The 19,589-nt window shown below is 41.3% G+C and overlaps 1 protein-coding gene across 4 annotated transcripts in view; it reads right to left on the bottom strand.

The window, feature by feature from the left end:
• Positions 1–221: 221 nt before the first annotated feature.
• The window catches only part of MAP4K3 (mitogen-activated protein kinase kinase kinase kinase 3), a 306,530-nt gene continuing 287,162 nt past the window's right edge, over positions 222–19,589 (bottom strand). For all 4 annotated transcript variants that reach the window (XM_077282921.1, XM_077282922.1, XM_077282923.1 and 1 more), the window contains 8 exons: positions 17,664–17,722; positions 11,555–11,658; positions 9,571–9,742; positions 9,420–9,488; positions 9,249–9,341; positions 8,657–8,727; positions 6,813–6,868; positions 222–2,312 (listed from right to left, as the gene is read on the bottom strand). In XM_077282921.1, coding sequence (XP_077139036.1) covers positions 2,225–2,312; positions 6,813–6,868; positions 8,657–8,727; positions 9,249–9,341; positions 9,420–9,488; positions 9,571–9,742; positions 11,555–11,658; positions 17,664–17,722 — 712 coding nt within the window. In that variant the 3' untranslated portion in view covers positions 222–2,224. The remainder of the gene's footprint in view (positions 2,313–6,812; positions 6,869–8,656; positions 8,728–9,248; positions 9,342–9,419; positions 9,489–9,570; positions 9,743–11,554; positions 11,659–17,663; positions 17,723–19,589) is intronic.

Below are 19,589 nucleotides of genomic sequence, written 5' to 3'. Positions count from 1 at the left end.
CCAGAAATATCAGAGCATTAAATAATTAAAAGACAAGTTATTCTAAATCTCCACTTACAAAACCATACATCAATCTGCTCTGCACCCCTTTATAACATGATGACTGCAGATAGGACTGCATTTCTTCCCTTTACGTGCACAGATGAAAATATGCTATAATAACAACAACGTGTAACAGCATATAATTTGAGGATGTAAAAAAATACCAACTAAGAGTTGTTAAAAAAAATCTTGTTTATTTTACAGTATATACAGTCATCAATTTATCCAAAAGCATTGCCTTATCAAGAATGTACACCATAGGCCATCTACACAGCTCTTTTTTTATTAGTGTTTTGCGCATGAAAATTAAGAAACAAATGCAAAACTGTGCATTGTGGTAAAACATTACAGTGGCACGTGATCAGTCATTGCTCTCGGGTCAGGCAGTAGGATCATCGATCCATCACACGGTCTATGTAGGCCCTGGACGAGCAGTGGTATATGATTAAATAATGCTATGTTACAGCTCGATATCATTAAGGTGCATTAATATAATGGTAGACTAAAGGGCCGGGGAAGTCTAATAATATTTTTCAATATTATCAATTAATGTAGAGTTGCCACTGCTTAGGGATTGCAAAAATGCAAAGGCGAAATAAAAAAAACTCAAATGCACAGCTGCTGGATGCGCAGTCTCCTTTAGTCTATTTGCATGAGGTAGTAACTAAATTATTTTGGCCACAAGTTCACAAGCATCCTAAAGGATGAAAGTAAGGCAAAACGAAAAGTAAAATCTAGATCAATTCTTACAAAGTGGAATGTTAGAGGTGATCAGTCAGGCTGAAATGTTGAGTATTTATCCACCTTCTTAGCAGAGCCATATGGTTCTAGCTCTGATTAGGATTTGTACAGACAAAAGAAGCTTTCTGCATATATTAAAAGAAATATGGCTGATTCTATAGATGCAAACAGCATATTCACCTGAATCCATACATATGTATGATGGGTGTTGCAAGATTAAAGGGTATGATCACAACATTATCATTTGTACAAATACAAACGGGGAAACCGTGTTAATACAGCAATTTCTGTAGGTGGTGTAAGAAAATCTGTAGACTGACAACTATCTATTCAGAAGTCCTTACAAGCCGCTAGATTTTTCCCTTTCAGATTAAATAACAACTATACAAAAGATGTGATGTGCTTGTAATAAATATATCACTACTGTTTCAATTGGCTGATCTTTTCCCTTTAATCATAAAAAGTTCACTTATTAATTTGCTGTTGTGCATGCCAAAACTAATTAAAAATCTATTATCCAGGTAAATAGAATTTGCCGCTTTACAAAATAAAAATAATATAGGGAGAAAAAAAAAGCAAGCAAAGAAGATATTAATGGCAGAAGCCAACGCATTTCACTGCAGCAGTCACAGGGTAACGCTGTGGTGCAATGTGTCACTTGACAATACTTTGTGCAAATTTAAACACCAGTGTAGTTGTATTAACGTTAAGGATACCGTACAATGCTTACAGCTCTATAGATTACAGGATCCTTTTTCTTAACTTACAAAATTTTATATTGGCATTACTAAATTACATGGAATAAAAATACAATAGTGTTAATAAACTCTTGTGTTTTGTCGTCCTCTCTAACTAGCTAGACCAGACGAGAAGAAGAAGTCTCAGAACATGGGGCTCGGACCAACTTTACATCTGTACAATTAAGACACTTGTACGTCATAAAAGTATCACTATCTACAGGAGGGATCCAGGTAGGACATCAGCAATGGGAAGGTACAGCCACCGCAGTAGGACACGAGAATTAATACTACCTGTGTGTGCAAGGATGACACAACTGTGAACGCAGCACTTGTGTGGGAAGAAATGTGTCCATACCACAGAGAAGCGACATTTTCTTCATCACTGATTCATGCCACAATAAATTATTTGTATATATATTATGTATATAAAATGATCATGTGTTGCTGCTGCTGCTTTGTTCTTAAGTTTCTCTGCAGGAACATATAACCCTGCGGTGAAAATCTTTCTCCACAATACCAGTATCTGCAACCACAAAGTTTCTGCTTCACGGCTTGACTACTGCATCGACAGAATGGGGTGGCAGTTACAGAAACTTTGCAATACTCTTGGCAATGCTCTTCCAATCTTCTCCGTGTCCTGTCGATACACCCTTAAGTAATAGTGTTCACTTGGCGACACGAGTTCCTTTTGCCATTGGTTTTCAGTAGCTGTTCTCATGTCCTGCGAGGATGTACAGGTTGCTGTTGGCTGTAGGGTTGTCAGTCGGTCTGCTTTCCAGAACAACAACTCTGCAAAACACACAAGCAAAACAAAAACAGAGTTAACGACTAGAGGTAAGTAGGGTGAGGTCAGCACAATCTTGAGCAAAGTTAGCCCTTATTTACAGGATAGGAGATTACTTGCAGATCACTAGGGATCTGACAGATGAAATCACCACTGATCCGGAGATTGGGGGTCTGAGGAGCCTCGGGTGAACCAAGTGGTGGTTGAACATGCACACATCTGCTCTATTCATTCTCGATGGGAACAGTGAACACCAGCCGAGCGTAGTGCATGGCTATATCTGGAGGTCCTTGAGAATGAATGTAGAGGAGGTGTACATCTGTCTACAGAATGAAGTTAAGTGAGGTTTTCAAGTAACCTTCTGTAAAAAACAACAAAACGAAAACAAAACACTAAGGGTATGTGCACACGTCAGGATTTCTTGCAGAAATTTCCTGAAGAAAAAAGGAAATTTTCTGCAAGAAATCCGCATTTTTTTTTTGCGTTTTTTCCCCGTTTTTTCGCGTCTTTTTTAGCATTTTGCAAGCGTAATTAGCTTGCAGAATGCTAAAGTTTTTCAAGCGATCTGTAGCATTGCTTGGAAAACTGACTGACAGGTTGGTCACACTTGTCAAACATAGTGTTTGACAAGTGTGACCAACTTTTTACTATAGATGCTGCTTATGCAGCATCTATAGTAAAATATAGAATGTTTAAAAATAATAAAAAAAATAAAAAAATGGTTATACTCACCCTCTGCAGACAGCCGATATCCTCAGCGGCGTCCGTTCCTATAGATGCTGTGGTTCAGGACCTTCGATGACGTCGCGGTCACGTGAGCGGTCACATGACCGGTCTCGCGGCCAATCACAAGACAGTGACGTCATCGCAGGTCCTGAACCACACCATCTATAGGAACCGAAGCGGCAGCATGCAGCGGTGAGAGGCAGGAACACTCCGGGGGCCATCGAAGGTGAGTATATCACTATTTTTTATTTTAATTCTTTTTTTTTGACCAATTATATGGTGCCCAGTCCGTGGAGGAGAGTCTCCTCTCCTCCACCCTGGGTACCAACCGCACATAATCTGCTTACTTCCCGCATGGTGTGCACAGCCCCGTTCGGGAAGTAAGCAGATCAATGCACTCCTAGGTGTGCGGAATCCCCGCAATTCCGCATTTTTAATGAACATGTTGCTTTTTTTTCCGCAATGCGATTTTTTCGCGGAAAAAAATGCAACATTTGCACAAAAAATGTGGAATACACTGTAAATAATAGGAGGCATATGTTAGTGTTTTTTTCGCGTTTTTATCACGTTTTTATAGCGAAAAAAACGCGAAAAATACTGAAAGTGTGCACATGGCCTAAAGGATCCCTCAATTGCTTGAATAATTAATTGTAGGATGGTATCTGCTCATTTGGGACAATATATAGAACTCTTCTTGCTTTAAGTGCACTGTTATGCATTTGCTTTGAAGAACTATAGGCTGGGCTCACACTAGTGGTTTGCATTGATTACATTTGTATAAAGCCGACGTCAATGAGTTGGCAATAATTAACCAATTTTTACAATTCTGACCACTGTCATTTTATGAGGTTATAACGGATCCACTGTTTCTGAGATTGTTTTTTCGTAATATATTTTAATATTTTACTTCATGTTAGCAGTAAAATATCTTTGATATGACTTGCGTTTATTTATGAAAAAAATTGAAATTTGTCAAAGATTTGGAAAATTTTGCATTTTTCAAACTTAATTTTTGTGCCCTTAAATCAGAGTCATATCACACAAATTAGTTAATAAATAACATTTCCCACATGTCTACTTTACATCAGCACAATTTTGGAAACATACTCTTTTTTGTTAGGATGTTATAAGGGTTAAAAGTTGACCAGCAATTTCTAATTTTTCAAACAAAATTTACAAAACTATTTTTTTTAGGGACCACCTCACATTTGAATTGAGTTTCGGGGGTCAATATAACATGTGACAGAGTCACTGGTAAGGTGATAGAGGGGAGATATGTGTCACTGCCCTTATCGGCGTCAGTGATATGAAACCAGAGCATTTTTCTCCAGCACACTGCGTGTTCTGAGGATTAAGTTGCATAAAAGGGCTGGTTTTATGTGGACCTTCACAAAGCGGGTGGGAAAAGGTCCACTTTATCTCACCTGGCAGACCTGCCAGGACCTGCATGAGGTCATGATCATGTGATCACAATCACATGATGGGGAAGTTACAGGCTTGGGTTGAAATAACCAAGCTCTACAGGCAGTCTGGGTTCAGCCAGCCTGGAGAGAGGAGTCTCCAGAGGCTTTGTGGCTCGTCGAGCACAAACTGAACCTCTGCTGCTCCAGAGCGGGGTGCCACCCGCAACATACGGACTGTGTTGCAGCATTTTGCTTTTCTTTTGTTATTTTGTTCCTGTTTTAGCCAGAAAGGTTGAGTTTGTTTTCCCCACTAGTTGGTGTATGCTGCCTTACAATAAAGCAACGAGGGCTCTAAAGAGACGGTGTTCCCATTTTTTCCTACCTCTGTGTGCCGCCACATGAGTGAACTACCACACAAAAAATACCCAAGTGACACAATTCGAAAAACTGCACCCCTCAATGTGAGCAAAACCACATTCAAGAAGTTTATTAAACCTTCAGGTGCTTCATGAGAACTAAAGCTATGTGGAAGGAAAAAATTTACATTTTACTTTTTTCACAAATTTGTTTACTTTGGAACCAATTTTTTTTCTTTTCACAAGGGTATTAGGAGAAAATGGACCACAAAATTTGTTGTGCAATTTCTCCTGAGTACGTTGATACCCAGTACATGAGGGAAAGCCACTGTTTGGGCGCATGGCAGGGCTCAGAAGGGAGGGAGCACCGTTTGACTTTTTGAACGCAAAATTGAGTGGAATTAATGGCGGGCGCCATGTCGCGTTTGGAGACCCTCTGATGTACCTAAACAGTGGAAACCCCCCAATTCTAACTCTAACACAGCCCTAACCCTAACCACAACCTAGCCCCAACTTTAACCTTAGCCCCAATCCTAACTCTAGCCAACACTAACCCTAGCACTAACCCCAACCTTAACCCTAGCCCCAACCCCAAAGGAAAAAAATACATTTTTTTAATTTTATTATTTTTACCTAACTAAGGGGGTGGATAAAAGGGGGTTGCTTTACTATTTTTTTTATTTTGATCACTGTGATAGGGTTTATCACAGTGATCAAAATGAACCAATAGGAAAAATCTATTGCTGGCGGGTGCCGTCCGGCAGATCTTCTCGGAAGAAAACGCAGAGGGCTCGGGGACCCCATTTCTTTCTCCTCTGAAGTGCTAGATCATATCATAGGAAAGATAAATAAATGGGAAATCGGACTTGTTTTTTTGCGGTCGCCGTTATTTGGTGAATAACGGAGATTGCAACAGTGGGGATGGTACAAACCGACCCGAATTATGTTCTCTGGGGTCTTGGCTACCCCTGGTAGCCAAGACCCCAGAGATTTTCTGATGCTGGGGGGCACTATAACCTTATTTCTCAGCGCCGTTAAAAAGCGACGCTGAGGAATAAATACTCTTAACTACCGCAGTTAAAAGGCGTATCCTCCTTTGAGTTTGAAAAGACGTGTTTCATGTGTTCATCTGTGATTTATCGAGGCTTTAATAAAAGTACAAAAACTTATAACTCACAACCTGGTGCTAACTGACAATTCCTCTAATCCTACTTTATGTGCTTGGGGACCAGCCTGGTGATGTCCGAGCACAAAACCTGCATTAAATGATCTACATTTCTCCTAGTAAACTTCGCTGATTTGCATTGTTTGTCATACTGTGCATTAAAAAAACAGAACATGTCCTATGTGACCACTGCAGGCTGCATTATCACAATGCTGCAGAACATCGCGGGCAGTTTCTTACATCGCTCTCCTTTTCCGTGAAGGTTTGTAAGTTAACAATACTTTTACCAATAGTATAATATCATATATAGTATTGATGGAGACAAGTAAAACATACAACTAGACTGCGGCAGACCAACAGGGGATCTCCGGGAACACAAGTGTTGACATGAATGTAAGGGCCGAGCAACAAGATTCCTCACATACAATGTACGTCTGTCCTGCTGCCATATATTTCTGTTGAACAAAGATACATCCTAGATCCTGTTCTTATTAAGGTCGGAAAAAAGGAGCTGCATTATTTTGTTATTTTTTGCATTCTGTTTTAATAGTAAACTTGCCCAAGAAAAACCAACATCTGTCAGGAGGCGAAAACTGAGCCGGAGGCAAAAGTCAGCAGAGTAATTACTGTATAAATTGCTGCAGGTAAACACTTTATACAATTGATTACAACTACTATAAAAGGGAAACACGTAAATGCAGTCTTACTATAGTCTTTATTCAGGCTATGCTGTGTGTAATGATAAAGGCAGCGTCTACTACAATCATTTGTGATAATGTTTTGTTTTCTAGAACTAGAAAATGAGCCAAATGAATGTGGGCGCAAGTTACTCCAGGCTGACAGCTACACAATTACCTGTCAGATCCCAGCAGCCTGAATATCCGCGTGTTATCTGAGATTTCCTGGGTTATCTGTGAGTGGAAAGACATAATATACTTTAATAACTTACATAAAAAATAGATACTTTTCTATCAGAATAAAGTAGCCGGCTAATGCTTATTATTACTTCGTATAATGTGAGCAAATCATAGAATAGTCAATACTAAGCATTACGTCATGGTCGATATTTCCAGGGATGATTAGCCCTGCCCCGTCTTCCCTCCTTCCGGGGACGGCCTCACACTCTGATCCACCCTAACACACCAATATTTGGACAGTGAATAGATAAAACTCTGCCCATTAGCCCCAGGCAATCTGGAACAGATGGAAATGATGGTATAAAATACAGGACTCCTGCTGAACTGATACGTGTGAATAGATTATGATATTTATACGTTATCATATGTAGACTATATTGTCCGAGAAGCAGGATAATCAAACATTTTTTATACAAATGTTCTAACTAATTTAAGACAACCATTGTCTCAATCTCCTGTTAGGGCATATGGATCTCTAAGTTCCAGAACTGAAGACACTCTGTAGAAGCAGCTATTGTATTTGTGGATCCGGTGGGTCCATATGTTGTACTGACAGAAAATCATTAAAACTGCTGCCAAGTAACCGTACTGAAAATCCAGGGAAAAAAATGAGAATCATAGCAAACAGGTACAGACTGGGGCTGAAATACAGTCTTGGCATTTGAAATCACACAGGCCCATGGTGTCACTGTCCCCATGAACCAGATGGGATATGTTACTAATATTACCCTGGATGGAGGACAGCAAGATTTACTACCAGACCAATATTTCTAATGATACCCGTGACCTGCTGAGGTCAGCGACTTTGTGCTCCGTCACAACTCTTAACAGTATGGGGGTCTTGAGAACACCGATTCTGTTAACAACGTAGCGGACAAGGCAGCCCACGACCAGACCGGCCCTTCTGGCATTTGCCAGAATTGCCAGTCCAGCCCTGATAGCAAAAAGATCTTACCCTACAGCAATTAAGATAAAAAATGGGTGAAACAACAAGGATAAACACATTCTCCATTCTTTAGGAGGCCATAGACATACAAAGTCAGTCGGGTGACACATCTGTAATGTTACAACCATCTGCCAGGCAATGCCACAAACATGTAGTATGGCTGATGAAAATTTACAGTTTACAAACATCTCAGTTTCTATTAAATTCAAGAGCAGACATAAGGTCTTATGTATCTACACTCCAACCTGATGGGTCTTTGTTTTCCCCAACAGACAATGTTGTGAGATCATCAGGTGGCTCCTACAGACATTAGACTGTTAGCAACAAGGGCGATACTTGAATGTTAGGGGTCAAAGCAACGCTCTACCTTGACAATTAGTCACGACACATCTGCCATGTACACTCAACCTACCTGGTGAACTGTGCTTCCCACCACCTCCTTCGCTGAGCCCAGTGGATGGCTGCGGCAGTGCGTGCGAAGTACAGTGGCAAAGCTAAACTGTGCCTCTCTTGCCCTTCCTGAGGCTTGGTTTAGACATACCCCTTCAGTGGCCATCTTGGATGCGATGGACTCGGGAATGCCAATCTCAGCACAGTACTCAGAGGGAGGCAAATGAGAGCACCAGGTAGGGTGAATATACAAAGGTAAAGTCCCTTTTCACTGCCAGGGAGGAGGGTCGCGCGAAGTCGCCCTTTTTCCTTTGAGGTGGACATGACCTCCATATACTATAGCACGGAGCATACATCTCAATGGAGTATATGAAGAATGTGTCTTCAGTCCCATGGCTAATGATTGGTTGTATACAGCACACGTCTGCACTTTGTGACCGATTTACCTCATTTGATCGGAAGCTCCTTCCCTGCATACCATGTTTCCAAAACGCAAGAACACTGTCTTGAAGGCAAACTAGAACAAAATACATAATGACAATAGTTGAACAATTGTACTTTTTTTATGTAAAATAATAAAAAAAAAATTTCTATGTAACCAATGGAAAATTTGTTCAAGAGTGTGACCACACTTATTGCCAGCAGTGATCAATGGCCGCACGGGTGAGGAGAACACTTATACAAGGCTGACAACTAAATAGTGCAATTGCTGCTACAATTGAAAACTGACTGCAGCATGTGGAAGTCGCTAGTAAATGTCACCGCCATAAAATGTGCATGGTACCGTCAATCATAGAATCACAGCAATGCCAGAATGTTTTCACTTTCATCTTTTCTGTGCATTATATTCTAAAGAAAATAAGATTACGCCACATATAGTGGTCATCGGCAGGTGGTCATTTTTGGCATTGTCGTTTTCTTTTGTAAGTGAATTTAAAGAACTAATGGGATAAATATGGCAATTGAGGAGCATATGACACTGCAAGAAACATGGCGGCATGCCTCCAACAGCAGTATAGAAAGGAACAGGCCTCTCACCTATAGACTCAATCTGAAAGTCAAATGTCAGCTCTGAAGACAACTTGCGGCTGGATTTTAGCCTTCCTTGAAGATTCACTATTTTTATACAACCTTAAAAAGAAAGATAAATCTAATGTAACGGCATAAAGGAGCAATGAAGCCGAGCCAGGGGCAGTATCCTAGACTTACGATCCAGGCACACTAGAATGGTGTCTCTCTCTAACTGTGTCACGTGGACGACATCGGACTGCGGGGTGTCTGTAGGGACAAGGAGTGAGAGCAATTTAGGGTCTCGGAGGCCGCAAAGAGGAATCCACGAGGAGAATAGTAAATGACTCACCTGTTTCTGTAAACCAAGACGAGGTGGAGTTGGGATTCACAGTCTCAAACCGCACAACCTGGTTGAAATCTGTGCCCTTGCTGACGCTCACACACACTAGGGGGTATTCCTGTTCGGGCACAACCAGCATCTCCAGCATCATGAGCGGGCATGGTAATGGGAAATCTATGTGCTTGGTGACAAAGGGAACACGGACATAAGAATACATGGACAGGATCACTTGCTGGCTGAGAACCGCATTTATCAGCATTAGGATCCCAGGCTTTATTGTGAATGCTACAACCTTTTATTGACAACTCAAAAAAATAAATCAAATTGTGATGGTCAGTAAATATTTGGGGATTTCACTATTATTTTACTCCTTTCCACAAATTGTTCTCAATCTTTTTAAACACGAGCCAATATCTATCACCCACAGACAGAAAATTCCACAGTCCACTGACTTGTCACAAACATGCAGGAATTAGTATACCAACAGTGACTGAGCCATCAATTTCTGCTACTTCCCCCGCAGGCAATAAAAACTGACAAGCCTCACAACATAACAACATGCAAAAAATATCATCTCAGCAATTATAAAATCTAAAAAATAATTGCTTACTGAGAAGCGGAATACTATACACTCCAAAGATTTTAACATTAAAAATCAGATTGTATGAAACAATCACAAACAATTAAAAATTTTATATAACTATTCTCTATCACTATGTATTTGTAGGAGTGATTTCATGTGTTAAAAGAAAAACTATCACCTGGTTTATGCTATCCCACTTGAGGCCATTATGATGTAGGGGCAGAGACCCTGATTCCAGTGGCAGAGACAGATAGAAAAGGGCCCCTGTGCAGGAGCAGTATATGGGCCCTATGCTTTACAATATAGTTCTGTCTATGAGAGAAGCTGCTTTCATACTCAGAGGTGGTAGTGGCCCCCTTACCTCTGCACAGGCTGCACCAATGAGATCACTGGATCTGCTGCCGATCAGCCCGTTCTGTGAAGCTCTGCATAACCCCGCCCACATCATGGATTGGCAGTGTACACTGTGCATAGCAGAAAGCTGCCAATCAGTTGTGGGGGCGGGGTTACAGAGCTCATGAATATGGAGGACTACCTGGCAGCAGGTTTACTAGTCCTATAGTGATGATCTCCTGCTGATAAACAGTGATTTTACCAAAACCACTGCAAGCAGCCCAGTAAGTGACACATTGCTAGAATCAAAGTATCTGTCTCTACATTATGCTGATTTCAGACAAAAAACGGGAGACGGATTCCCTTTAAGAGTGTTTTCACACACGGTACGAATAAACAACAATATTCTCGTGGCAATTTTGCTTGCAGGTATTCAGCAAAAGTGAATTCAAAAGGAATGTGAAACAGACGTTTACTTCTCGCTTCTGCTAGATCTGCTTTGGGCAAAAACAACTCCACCCCACCGAGGATGGATGATGCTTTTTCCCAAAAAGGGCGAAGTATAAATACAGTATCAAATGGCTTCTAAAGAGCAGCAAACCCTAGGGCAGTGTTCCCCAACTCCGGTCCTCAAGGCCCACCAACAGCTCATGTTTTCAGGATTTCCTCAGTATTGCACAAGTGATGGGATGAAATTATCACCTGTGCAATACTAAGGAAATCCTGAAAACATGACCTGTTGTGGGGTCTTGGGGACTGGAGTTGGGGAACACTGTCCCAGGCTAAAGGTAGAAAATGGCATCCAATAATAGAGGAACCACTGCTTCCTCCATAAATCTCCCTGGTCTTTCTGTACTTTCCCACATGACCGCCGCGGCCTGTGGTGTAGGGAGGAAGACATAAAGCGACAAGGAGTACTAGAGCAGTGGCGCATTAGGAGCAGGGGATTTATTAGGCAAGTATTGGTTCTTTTGGTATTTTATGCCATTTGTTGTTATTTGCATAATTATTGTTGATTCCGGAAAACCCTTTTAAATGACTTGGAGCAAAATGGCATAACAATAAGAGTCCACGTACCTTAATTAGCATGAATTTCTGCATTTGTTCCACCCACTCTAGGAGGATAATGCTCGACTGGAGGGCTCCACATAGATATTTATGGCTAGTATATGGATTCCTCACTAGAAACAGCAAGTTGTATATAATGTTTATGCACGGCCTAGTTACTATTATCACGAACACATTTCTCCTGCAGTATGTCCACACACGCAGGTCTCATTCAATAACCATACGATTATCGAGCAGGTCATTCTTTTTTTGGTCACCACCTCTGCTTCTACCTCTAGTTTTTGGGGAAGGCTGTTAACACAGTTTTGGTTCATGGATACTGGAATTTGTGTCCATTCAGCCACAAGAGCATTAAACTACGTTCACATTTGCGTTGGGCGACGCAGCGTCGGCGACGCAACGCACAACGCAGGAACAACGCATGCACAACGCTGCGTTTTGCGACGCATACGTCCTTTTTTTCCTTGATTTTGGACGCACAAAAAATGCAACTTGCTGCGTCCTCTGCGCCATGACGCGTGGGCCGCAGTGACGCATGCGTCGCAAAACGCAAGTGCAACGCATGTCCATGCGCCCCATGTTAAATATAGGGGCGCATGACGCATGCGGCGACGCTGCGGCGCCCGTCGCTGCGGCGCCCGACGCTACGGCGCAGAACGCTAATGTGAATGTAGCCTTAGACAGGCACTGATGATGATGACTGCTGTTGCTGGTTTTGTCATTATGATTGTTTTTACCAGTTATCTATTGGACTAAGGGGTTAGGGTGAGTTGTAGGGGAACTACGATTGAGGTCTTGTTTTTATCTTGCTTTGTAAGCTCTCCATTTGCTGGGGCCCTTCCCCATTGCCCAAGGTGATAACTAGGGTTTTTGGAAGTTAAACCAGGAGCCCCATCTTGTCTTTTCATGTTGTGTCATTTGTGTATTTTTATCTGATATTACCTCGCACCATTCTTTTATGATATGTGTTACTGATGATGAACAGCGGGGCTGAGCCTGGCTTAAAGCCTCAGAGGTATTGCATGGTGTTGGAAATGTACACGTGTCTACCAGTGAAGGATCATAAAGCAGAATAACGGCAATTATTAAGAATCGATCCTTGCAGTCAGACCCCACCTCTGTGACTCCCTGCTTTTCTGGAGATAATCAAGACTGTTTGTCACCTGTATTTACCTCACTAAAAGTCAACATGGAGAGAGCAGTGATGTCTGGATAAAATATACTTATTTAGGCAAATGGACAGGTCATTGTTTCTTTTGTTTGTAATAAAGCACAGTATCCAGCAGACTCAACCTTCTGCAACGGATTGTTTTTCTCACTGTTAACAAGACACTTAATGAAAATCCTAATCAAAGCAATTGTGTTATGTGTAACCCCCGGAGTTAGAGAGGTCACCGTGTGCTACTAATAAGCCTCTTAAAACTGCAAAAAATGCCTCCCCCTTTCCAAAAGCATTGGGCGCAGTGACAACTAATGAGCGCAAGCAGAGCCCCCTTCTCTAGACAGCAAGCAATTGGGGGTTAAGGTACCTACTAACACTGCTCAGTCTGCAAAGACACGGCCAATAGCTACCGTATATACTCGAGTATAAGCCGACCCAAGTATAAGCCGAGACCCCTAATTTTGCCACAAAAAACTGGGAAAACTTAATGACTTGCGTATAAGCCTAGGGTGGGAAATGCAGCAGCTACCGGTAAATGTCAAAAGTAAAAAGATACCAATAAAAGTAAAATTAATTGAGACATCAGTAGGTTTTCTCTAGTCTAAATAATTCATTTTACTATATAGTGTACTGAGAAAGGGAAAAAAAATCAAGTGTGTTGAAATTGCAAAAATAGTGCAATTCAACAATTGTTTTCTGAGTTTTTAATTTACCATGTTCAGTATATGGTAAAACTGACCTGGCGATATTATTCTCCAGCTCAGTATGAGTATGCAGATACCAAACATGTATACGGTAGTTTTTTTTTATATAGGTGGTGAAACAAATTCAGAAATTTGAAGAAAAAAAATACATAAATAATCATTTTGTTTTTGTTGCCATTTTCTGAGACCCATAACATTTTCATTTTCCGGGATTTGGGGCTATATGAGGGCTTAATTTTTGTGCCATGAGCTGACATTTTTAATGTTATCACTTTTGGGAAGATATAATGTTTTGATAGCCACTTATTGCATTGTGATGAATTGGGCATGCATGGCTGCCAGTGGCACTGGGTCACTAGTGTTTATTGATGATGTGACACAGGACAGAAGCAGCCGAATTAATTCTGAGGTATTCAGAGCCATACTGTGTGCTCAGATCCAGCCAAATGCAGCCAAACTGATTGGTCGTCATTTCATACTACAGATGGACAATGAGCCAAAACATAAAGCCAAAGCAACCCAGGAGTCTATTAAAGCAAAGAAGTGGAATATTCTTGAATGGCCAAGTCAGTCACCTGATCTCAACCCAATTGAGCATGCATTTCACTTGTTAAAGGCTAAACTTCAGACAGAAAGGCCCACAAACAAACAGCAACTGAAGACCACCGCAGTGAAGGCCTGGCAGAGCATCAAAAAGGAGGTAACACAGCATCTGGTGATGTCCATGAGTTCAAGACTTCAGGCAGTCATTGCCAACAAAGGGTTTTCAACCAAGTACTAGAAATGAACATTTTATTTAAAATTATTGAATCTGTCCAATTACTTTTGGTCCCTTTAAAGACAGGGTGGCACATATTAAGGAGCTGAAACTCCTAAACCCTTCATCCAATTTTAATGTGGATACCCTCAAATGAAAGCTGAAAGTCTGAACTTCAACTGCATCAGAATTGTTTTGTTTAAAATTCATTGTGGTAATGTCTATAACCAAAATTAGAAAAATGTTGTCTGTGTCCAAATATATATGGACCTAACTGTAGATGTATGGGTGATTCTGACAAAATTAGAATATCATCAAATAGTTAATTTATTTCAGTTGTTCAAGACAAAAAGTGAAACTCATATGGTATATAGAGTGATCTATTTGATCTATTTAGATTTGTGGAGATGGAAACTTCATTCTCCAGCAGGACTTGGCACCTGTCCACACCATGAGGTATTGACAAGAGAAAGATGAGAGACACCAGACCCAACAATACAGATGAACTGAAGGCTGCTATCAAAGCAACCTGGGCTTCCATAACACCTCAGCAGCGCCACAGGCTGATCGCCTCCATGCTACGGCGTATTGATGCAGTAATTGATGTAAAAGGAGCCCCGACCAAGTACTGAGTGCATTTACAGAACATACATTTCAGTAGGCCAACACTTCAGATGTTAACATCATTTTTCAAGCAGGTTTTATAAAGTATTCTAATTTACTGAGATAATGACTTTGGGGGTTTTCATTGGTTGTAAGCCATAATCATCAACATTAACAGAAATAAACCCATGAAATAGATCACTCTGTTTGTAATGACGCTATATAATATATTAATTTTTACTTTCTGTATTGCAGAACTGAAATAAATTAACTTTTTGATGATATTTTAATTTTGTGAGAAGCACCTGTAGCAGAGTTAAGACTTCTGAGCTGTGTGCAACCCCTCCCTGACCCCTGACTGGAAGCTTCCTGTGTACACTGCAAGTGGTCTTCAAGGTGCCAATCAGTGGTGGGTTTAAGGCTACACAGATTAGCCTGCACAAGAAACATACTCCTCTAGTGATAATCTCCTGCTGATAAAACACTGATTGGATTGAAACTACAACACACAACCTAATAAGTGACACAGCCCTGGAATCAGGCTCTCAGCTCCTACATTATACTGCTCTCAGATTAAATAGCAAAAACCTGCTGACAAATTCCCTTTAAAATCTTAATTTAATCACTACAGTTTTATAACATAGCCATAAAAAGGTGGTTGTGATTTTTTTTTTTTTTTTTTTTTTAGATACAATGAAGAGTCAATTTGGCAACCCTGTGTACCATTCCTGAAGTTCTGCATGAGCTGGAGGTACTAGGACAGTCACGCGATGTATAATAAGAGCAATGTATTCTAGACGTGTCCTGTATGATCATGTAACGAAGCCTGAAGTGAAGGATGTGCTAGAACGTGGGTCGTTTTACTTTTTGGCCGACCCAGCTGTTTACACCTGAGCTCATATCTGGAATTCAGTGACTTGTTTGAACACGTGGACAACCTAAAGCCCTGAGATGAACATTACCTGAACATTCGCACAGCATTTACACTCAGCAATAATGAAAAGAGATCAATGATGTCGGCCTGGAGACTCCCCAGTTACACTTCCCAATGCTGGGAGCAATACGGTAACTCATTACCACTGCACAGTCTACCCAGGAAAAACAGCTGTTCTATTGCAAAATCAAGTATATAGACACAAACTGGTCAGCACGGTGGCTCAATGATTAGCACTGCATTCTTGCAGCACTGGGGTCCTAGATACAAATCCCACCAAGGACAACATCTGCAAGGAGTTTGTATGTTCTCCCCGTGTTTGTGTGGGTTTCCTCCGGGTTCTCTGGTTTCCTCCAAACTCCAAAGACATACTGATAGGGAATCTAGATTGTGAGCCCCAATGGGGACAGCGATGATAATGTCTGTAAAGTGCTGTGCAAATAATGACGCTATATAAGTGAGTAAAATCAATAAATATTTAAATTATTAAAGAATGTGTACACCGATTCTGACTACTGTTGAGCCCTCACTCTACCAAGTCTAGTAAGTCGCTAAATTTATTTATTTTTTTGTCGGATGGTAATGTATACCAAACGCATAGGCGAGCTGTTAATTGATTTACCAATCTCTGTATTCCTGCATTGCGGTTCTTCAGTTTTACAACGTGACCCGCACTCTGACTTTCTGAATCATACCGACTCTTCTATGTGGACCATTAGTTTCTCCATCTATTCTTATCAAAATCACTTTGAAGTATTCATAGGCATGCATAAAGGAGCTGCTTTCAGTCCACTCTGTAAAGGCTGCTTGACTTAAGCTGTCAGTGCGAAGCAAACTGCTTGCATCGGGCTCAGGAGGCAAACTGCTCGCATCGGGCACAAGAGGCAAACTGCTCGCATCGGGCACAAGAGGCAAACTGCTCGCATCGGGCACAAGAGGCAAACTGCTCGCATCGGGCACAAGAGGCAAACTGCTCGCATCGGGCTCAAGAGGCAAACTGCTCGCATCGGGCACAAGAGGCAAACTACTCACTTAGGCTACGTTCACATTAGCGTTAAGCTAATGTGCGTCGGGTTTGCGTCGGCGACGCAGCGGCGACGCATGCGTCATGCGCCCCCTATACTTAACATGGGGGACGCATGCGTTTTTTTTGTTGCGTTGTGCAACACATGCGTCTTTTTTGCCGCAAGCGTCGGACCAAGAAAACGCAACAAGTTGCATTTTTCTTGCGTCCGATTTTCGGCAAAAAACCGACGCATGCGTCGCAAAACGCAGCGTTTTTGCGTGCGTTTTGACGCGTTTTTGCGTGCGTTGTGCGTTGCGTCGCCGACGCAACGGCGCACAATGCTAGTGTGAACGTAGCCTTAGGGCTCAAGAGGCAAACTGCTCGCATCGGGCTCAAGAAGCAAACTGCTCGCATCGGGCTCAGGAGGCAAACTGCTCGCATCGGGCTCAGGAGGCAAACTACTCGCATCGGGCTCAAGAAGCAAACTGCTCACATCGGGCTCAAGAGGCAAACTGCTCGCATCGGGCTCAAGAGGCAAACTGCTCGCATCGGGCTCTAATGGAAAGTTGCTCGCATCGGGCTCAAGAGGAAAACTGCTGGCATCGGGCTCAAGAGGCAAATTGCTCAGATTGGGCTCAAGAGAAAAGCAAACTTCTCAGATCGGGCCAGAGGGACATACTGCTCCAATCAGGCAAACTGCTTGGATCTGGTTGAAGAAGCAAACGACTTGAATCGGGCTGAAGAGGCGACCTGCTCACATTGGGCTGCAGACGCTTTAGTTTTTAAATTGGAAAAACCCCCACAAACTCTCTTTTGATCATATCTTTTGGTATGGAAGAGTGAGTTAGCAATTTAGTGTAATACTTAGTCATTTTATTTATTAATGGAACAATAGTAATACTCATCCAACTCTCATGCACAGGAAATAAATTTCTGCGAAGATGACACTTACCAACGCAGCACTTTTGACACCATTTCGTATCAGGTATTTTTGCAGAAACAGCAAACTTTCTGTAGAAGGCAATAAAAACAAGAATCAATAGACTATAGCCGTGTAGCAGATAGCAAGTGTCGCTGCACAGTATATAAATTCTAATAACTACATTGTAATTTAACTGGAAATCAATGCTTCCAGAGACATCACAATAATTCCCTCGGTACTGCAGACGCTGTCATTTGTCGAGCCTCTTTCAGTACAGTAAACTTTGTAGATGAAAAGTGTCCATTCAATAGTTATTATCTTACAGTTCTGCACACTACAGAAATGTAACGAGACAGAATATCTAAACAGTAATCAAGAAATCAAAATTCAACATGTCCTAACTGGAATTTACATTAAAAGGATAAACTATCAATGTAAAAAAATATATGTATTAATATGGGGTGCTATAAACTGCTAAATGGTGGAGGGATCGGTTCCTGAGACCCCCACCGATGAGTGAAAATACCACTCATGAGCTGCACAACTGAGCGGTGTTGGGCTCACTCGTATGTCTAGTGGTGTTTAAACTAAACTCATCACAGAGCGATGTACAAACCTGTAGGCTTAACATGGAGCAGGCACTCAGTGCTGTATTTTGACCAATTAGTGGGGGAAGGGCTCAGGAGACAGACCCCACTGGTAGGCAGCACAAAGCATCAGGTATGAAATATACAGGTTAGTACCTCTCTATTTATATTTAGTATCTATCATTTACTTTTTAGCATAGATTTGACCCTTTAACCAATTTATAGAAAGACCCACAGATACATTATGGATATATGAGGACGTTGTTTAGTTCCTAAAACATCCTATGACAATGCTAAACAAAATCAGTTCACGAGGGCAACTATTTGCCAATAAACAAAATTCATTTAGTGTTATATATGGCGAGAGGAAAAAAAAATCCCTGAAATCTTGAAACTAACTCAAGTCACTGAGCCTAATATTAGGCCGATACTTCCTGCTCCGTAGAGATCACTGTTCATTAGTTACCTAATCATTCTTACACGGCCAGATTACGATGACGGATGACAACTATATATAAACAATAAGTGATGGTCGCATCTCACCTCCTCCGCCTCCCTGCGAAAGGACCTCTACGCAAATATGAAAGCCTTCCTCCACTAGCGTAGTGTCTAATACAACTAAATGAGCATCTATGACCATTAGCTGGCTATGGTCCATGTGGCTGCTGGTGCAAGATGGCTGCCCCCCTTAATGTATGCAGGAATTAAAAAAATGTAAATTAAAAACTGAGAAAAAAGATCATGCATTAGAATCTGTTTTTAGTTATTAAAAATAATGAAGGTGACACATTAAATTTGATCTCCTTAAACTAATGATCAGAAAAAACAAATACATGTAAGTAAACAAAAAAAAAATGAAAAATTGCTATGTTTATCTTAATCTAATTTTTCTAGGGGCTCATTCAGCTGGATATTGTATGTATGGGTATATTCTCTTGTAGACTTGTACACATTTAAGTCTACATTTCATTCTTTCTGATTTGGATAGTTTCCAAAAAAAAACCAACTGTATAAAACTGGAGTGATATGGAGCTGCAGGAGGGAGTACATACAGCTATGGCTGTGTCCAAAGTGAGCCACAAGTCTGAAGACCTATAATGCAGAACCTGAAATCATCTAAACAATTGAAAGTCAGGATTTATATGTTGGGAATGGCCATGAGTCTGCTGACCAGAACTGAACAGCTGATGAGGTGGCTGATCCGAACTGAACAGCTGATGAGGTTGCTGACCTGAACTGAACAGCTGATGAGTCTGCTGACCTGAACTGAACAGCTGATGAGGCTGCTGACCCAAACTGAACAGCTGATGAGTCTGCTGACCAGAACTGAACAGCTGATGAGTCTGCTGACCAGAACTGAACAGCTGAT

Source organism: Ranitomeya variabilis, chromosome 2, assembly GCF_051348905.1.
Source record: "Ranitomeya variabilis isolate aRanVar5 chromosome 2, aRanVar5.hap1, whole genome shotgun sequence".
Taxonomy (NCBI): Eukaryota; Metazoa; Chordata; class Amphibia; order Anura; family Dendrobatidae; genus Ranitomeya; species Ranitomeya variabilis.
This window is presented reverse-complemented; position numbering and strand designations above follow the sequence as displayed.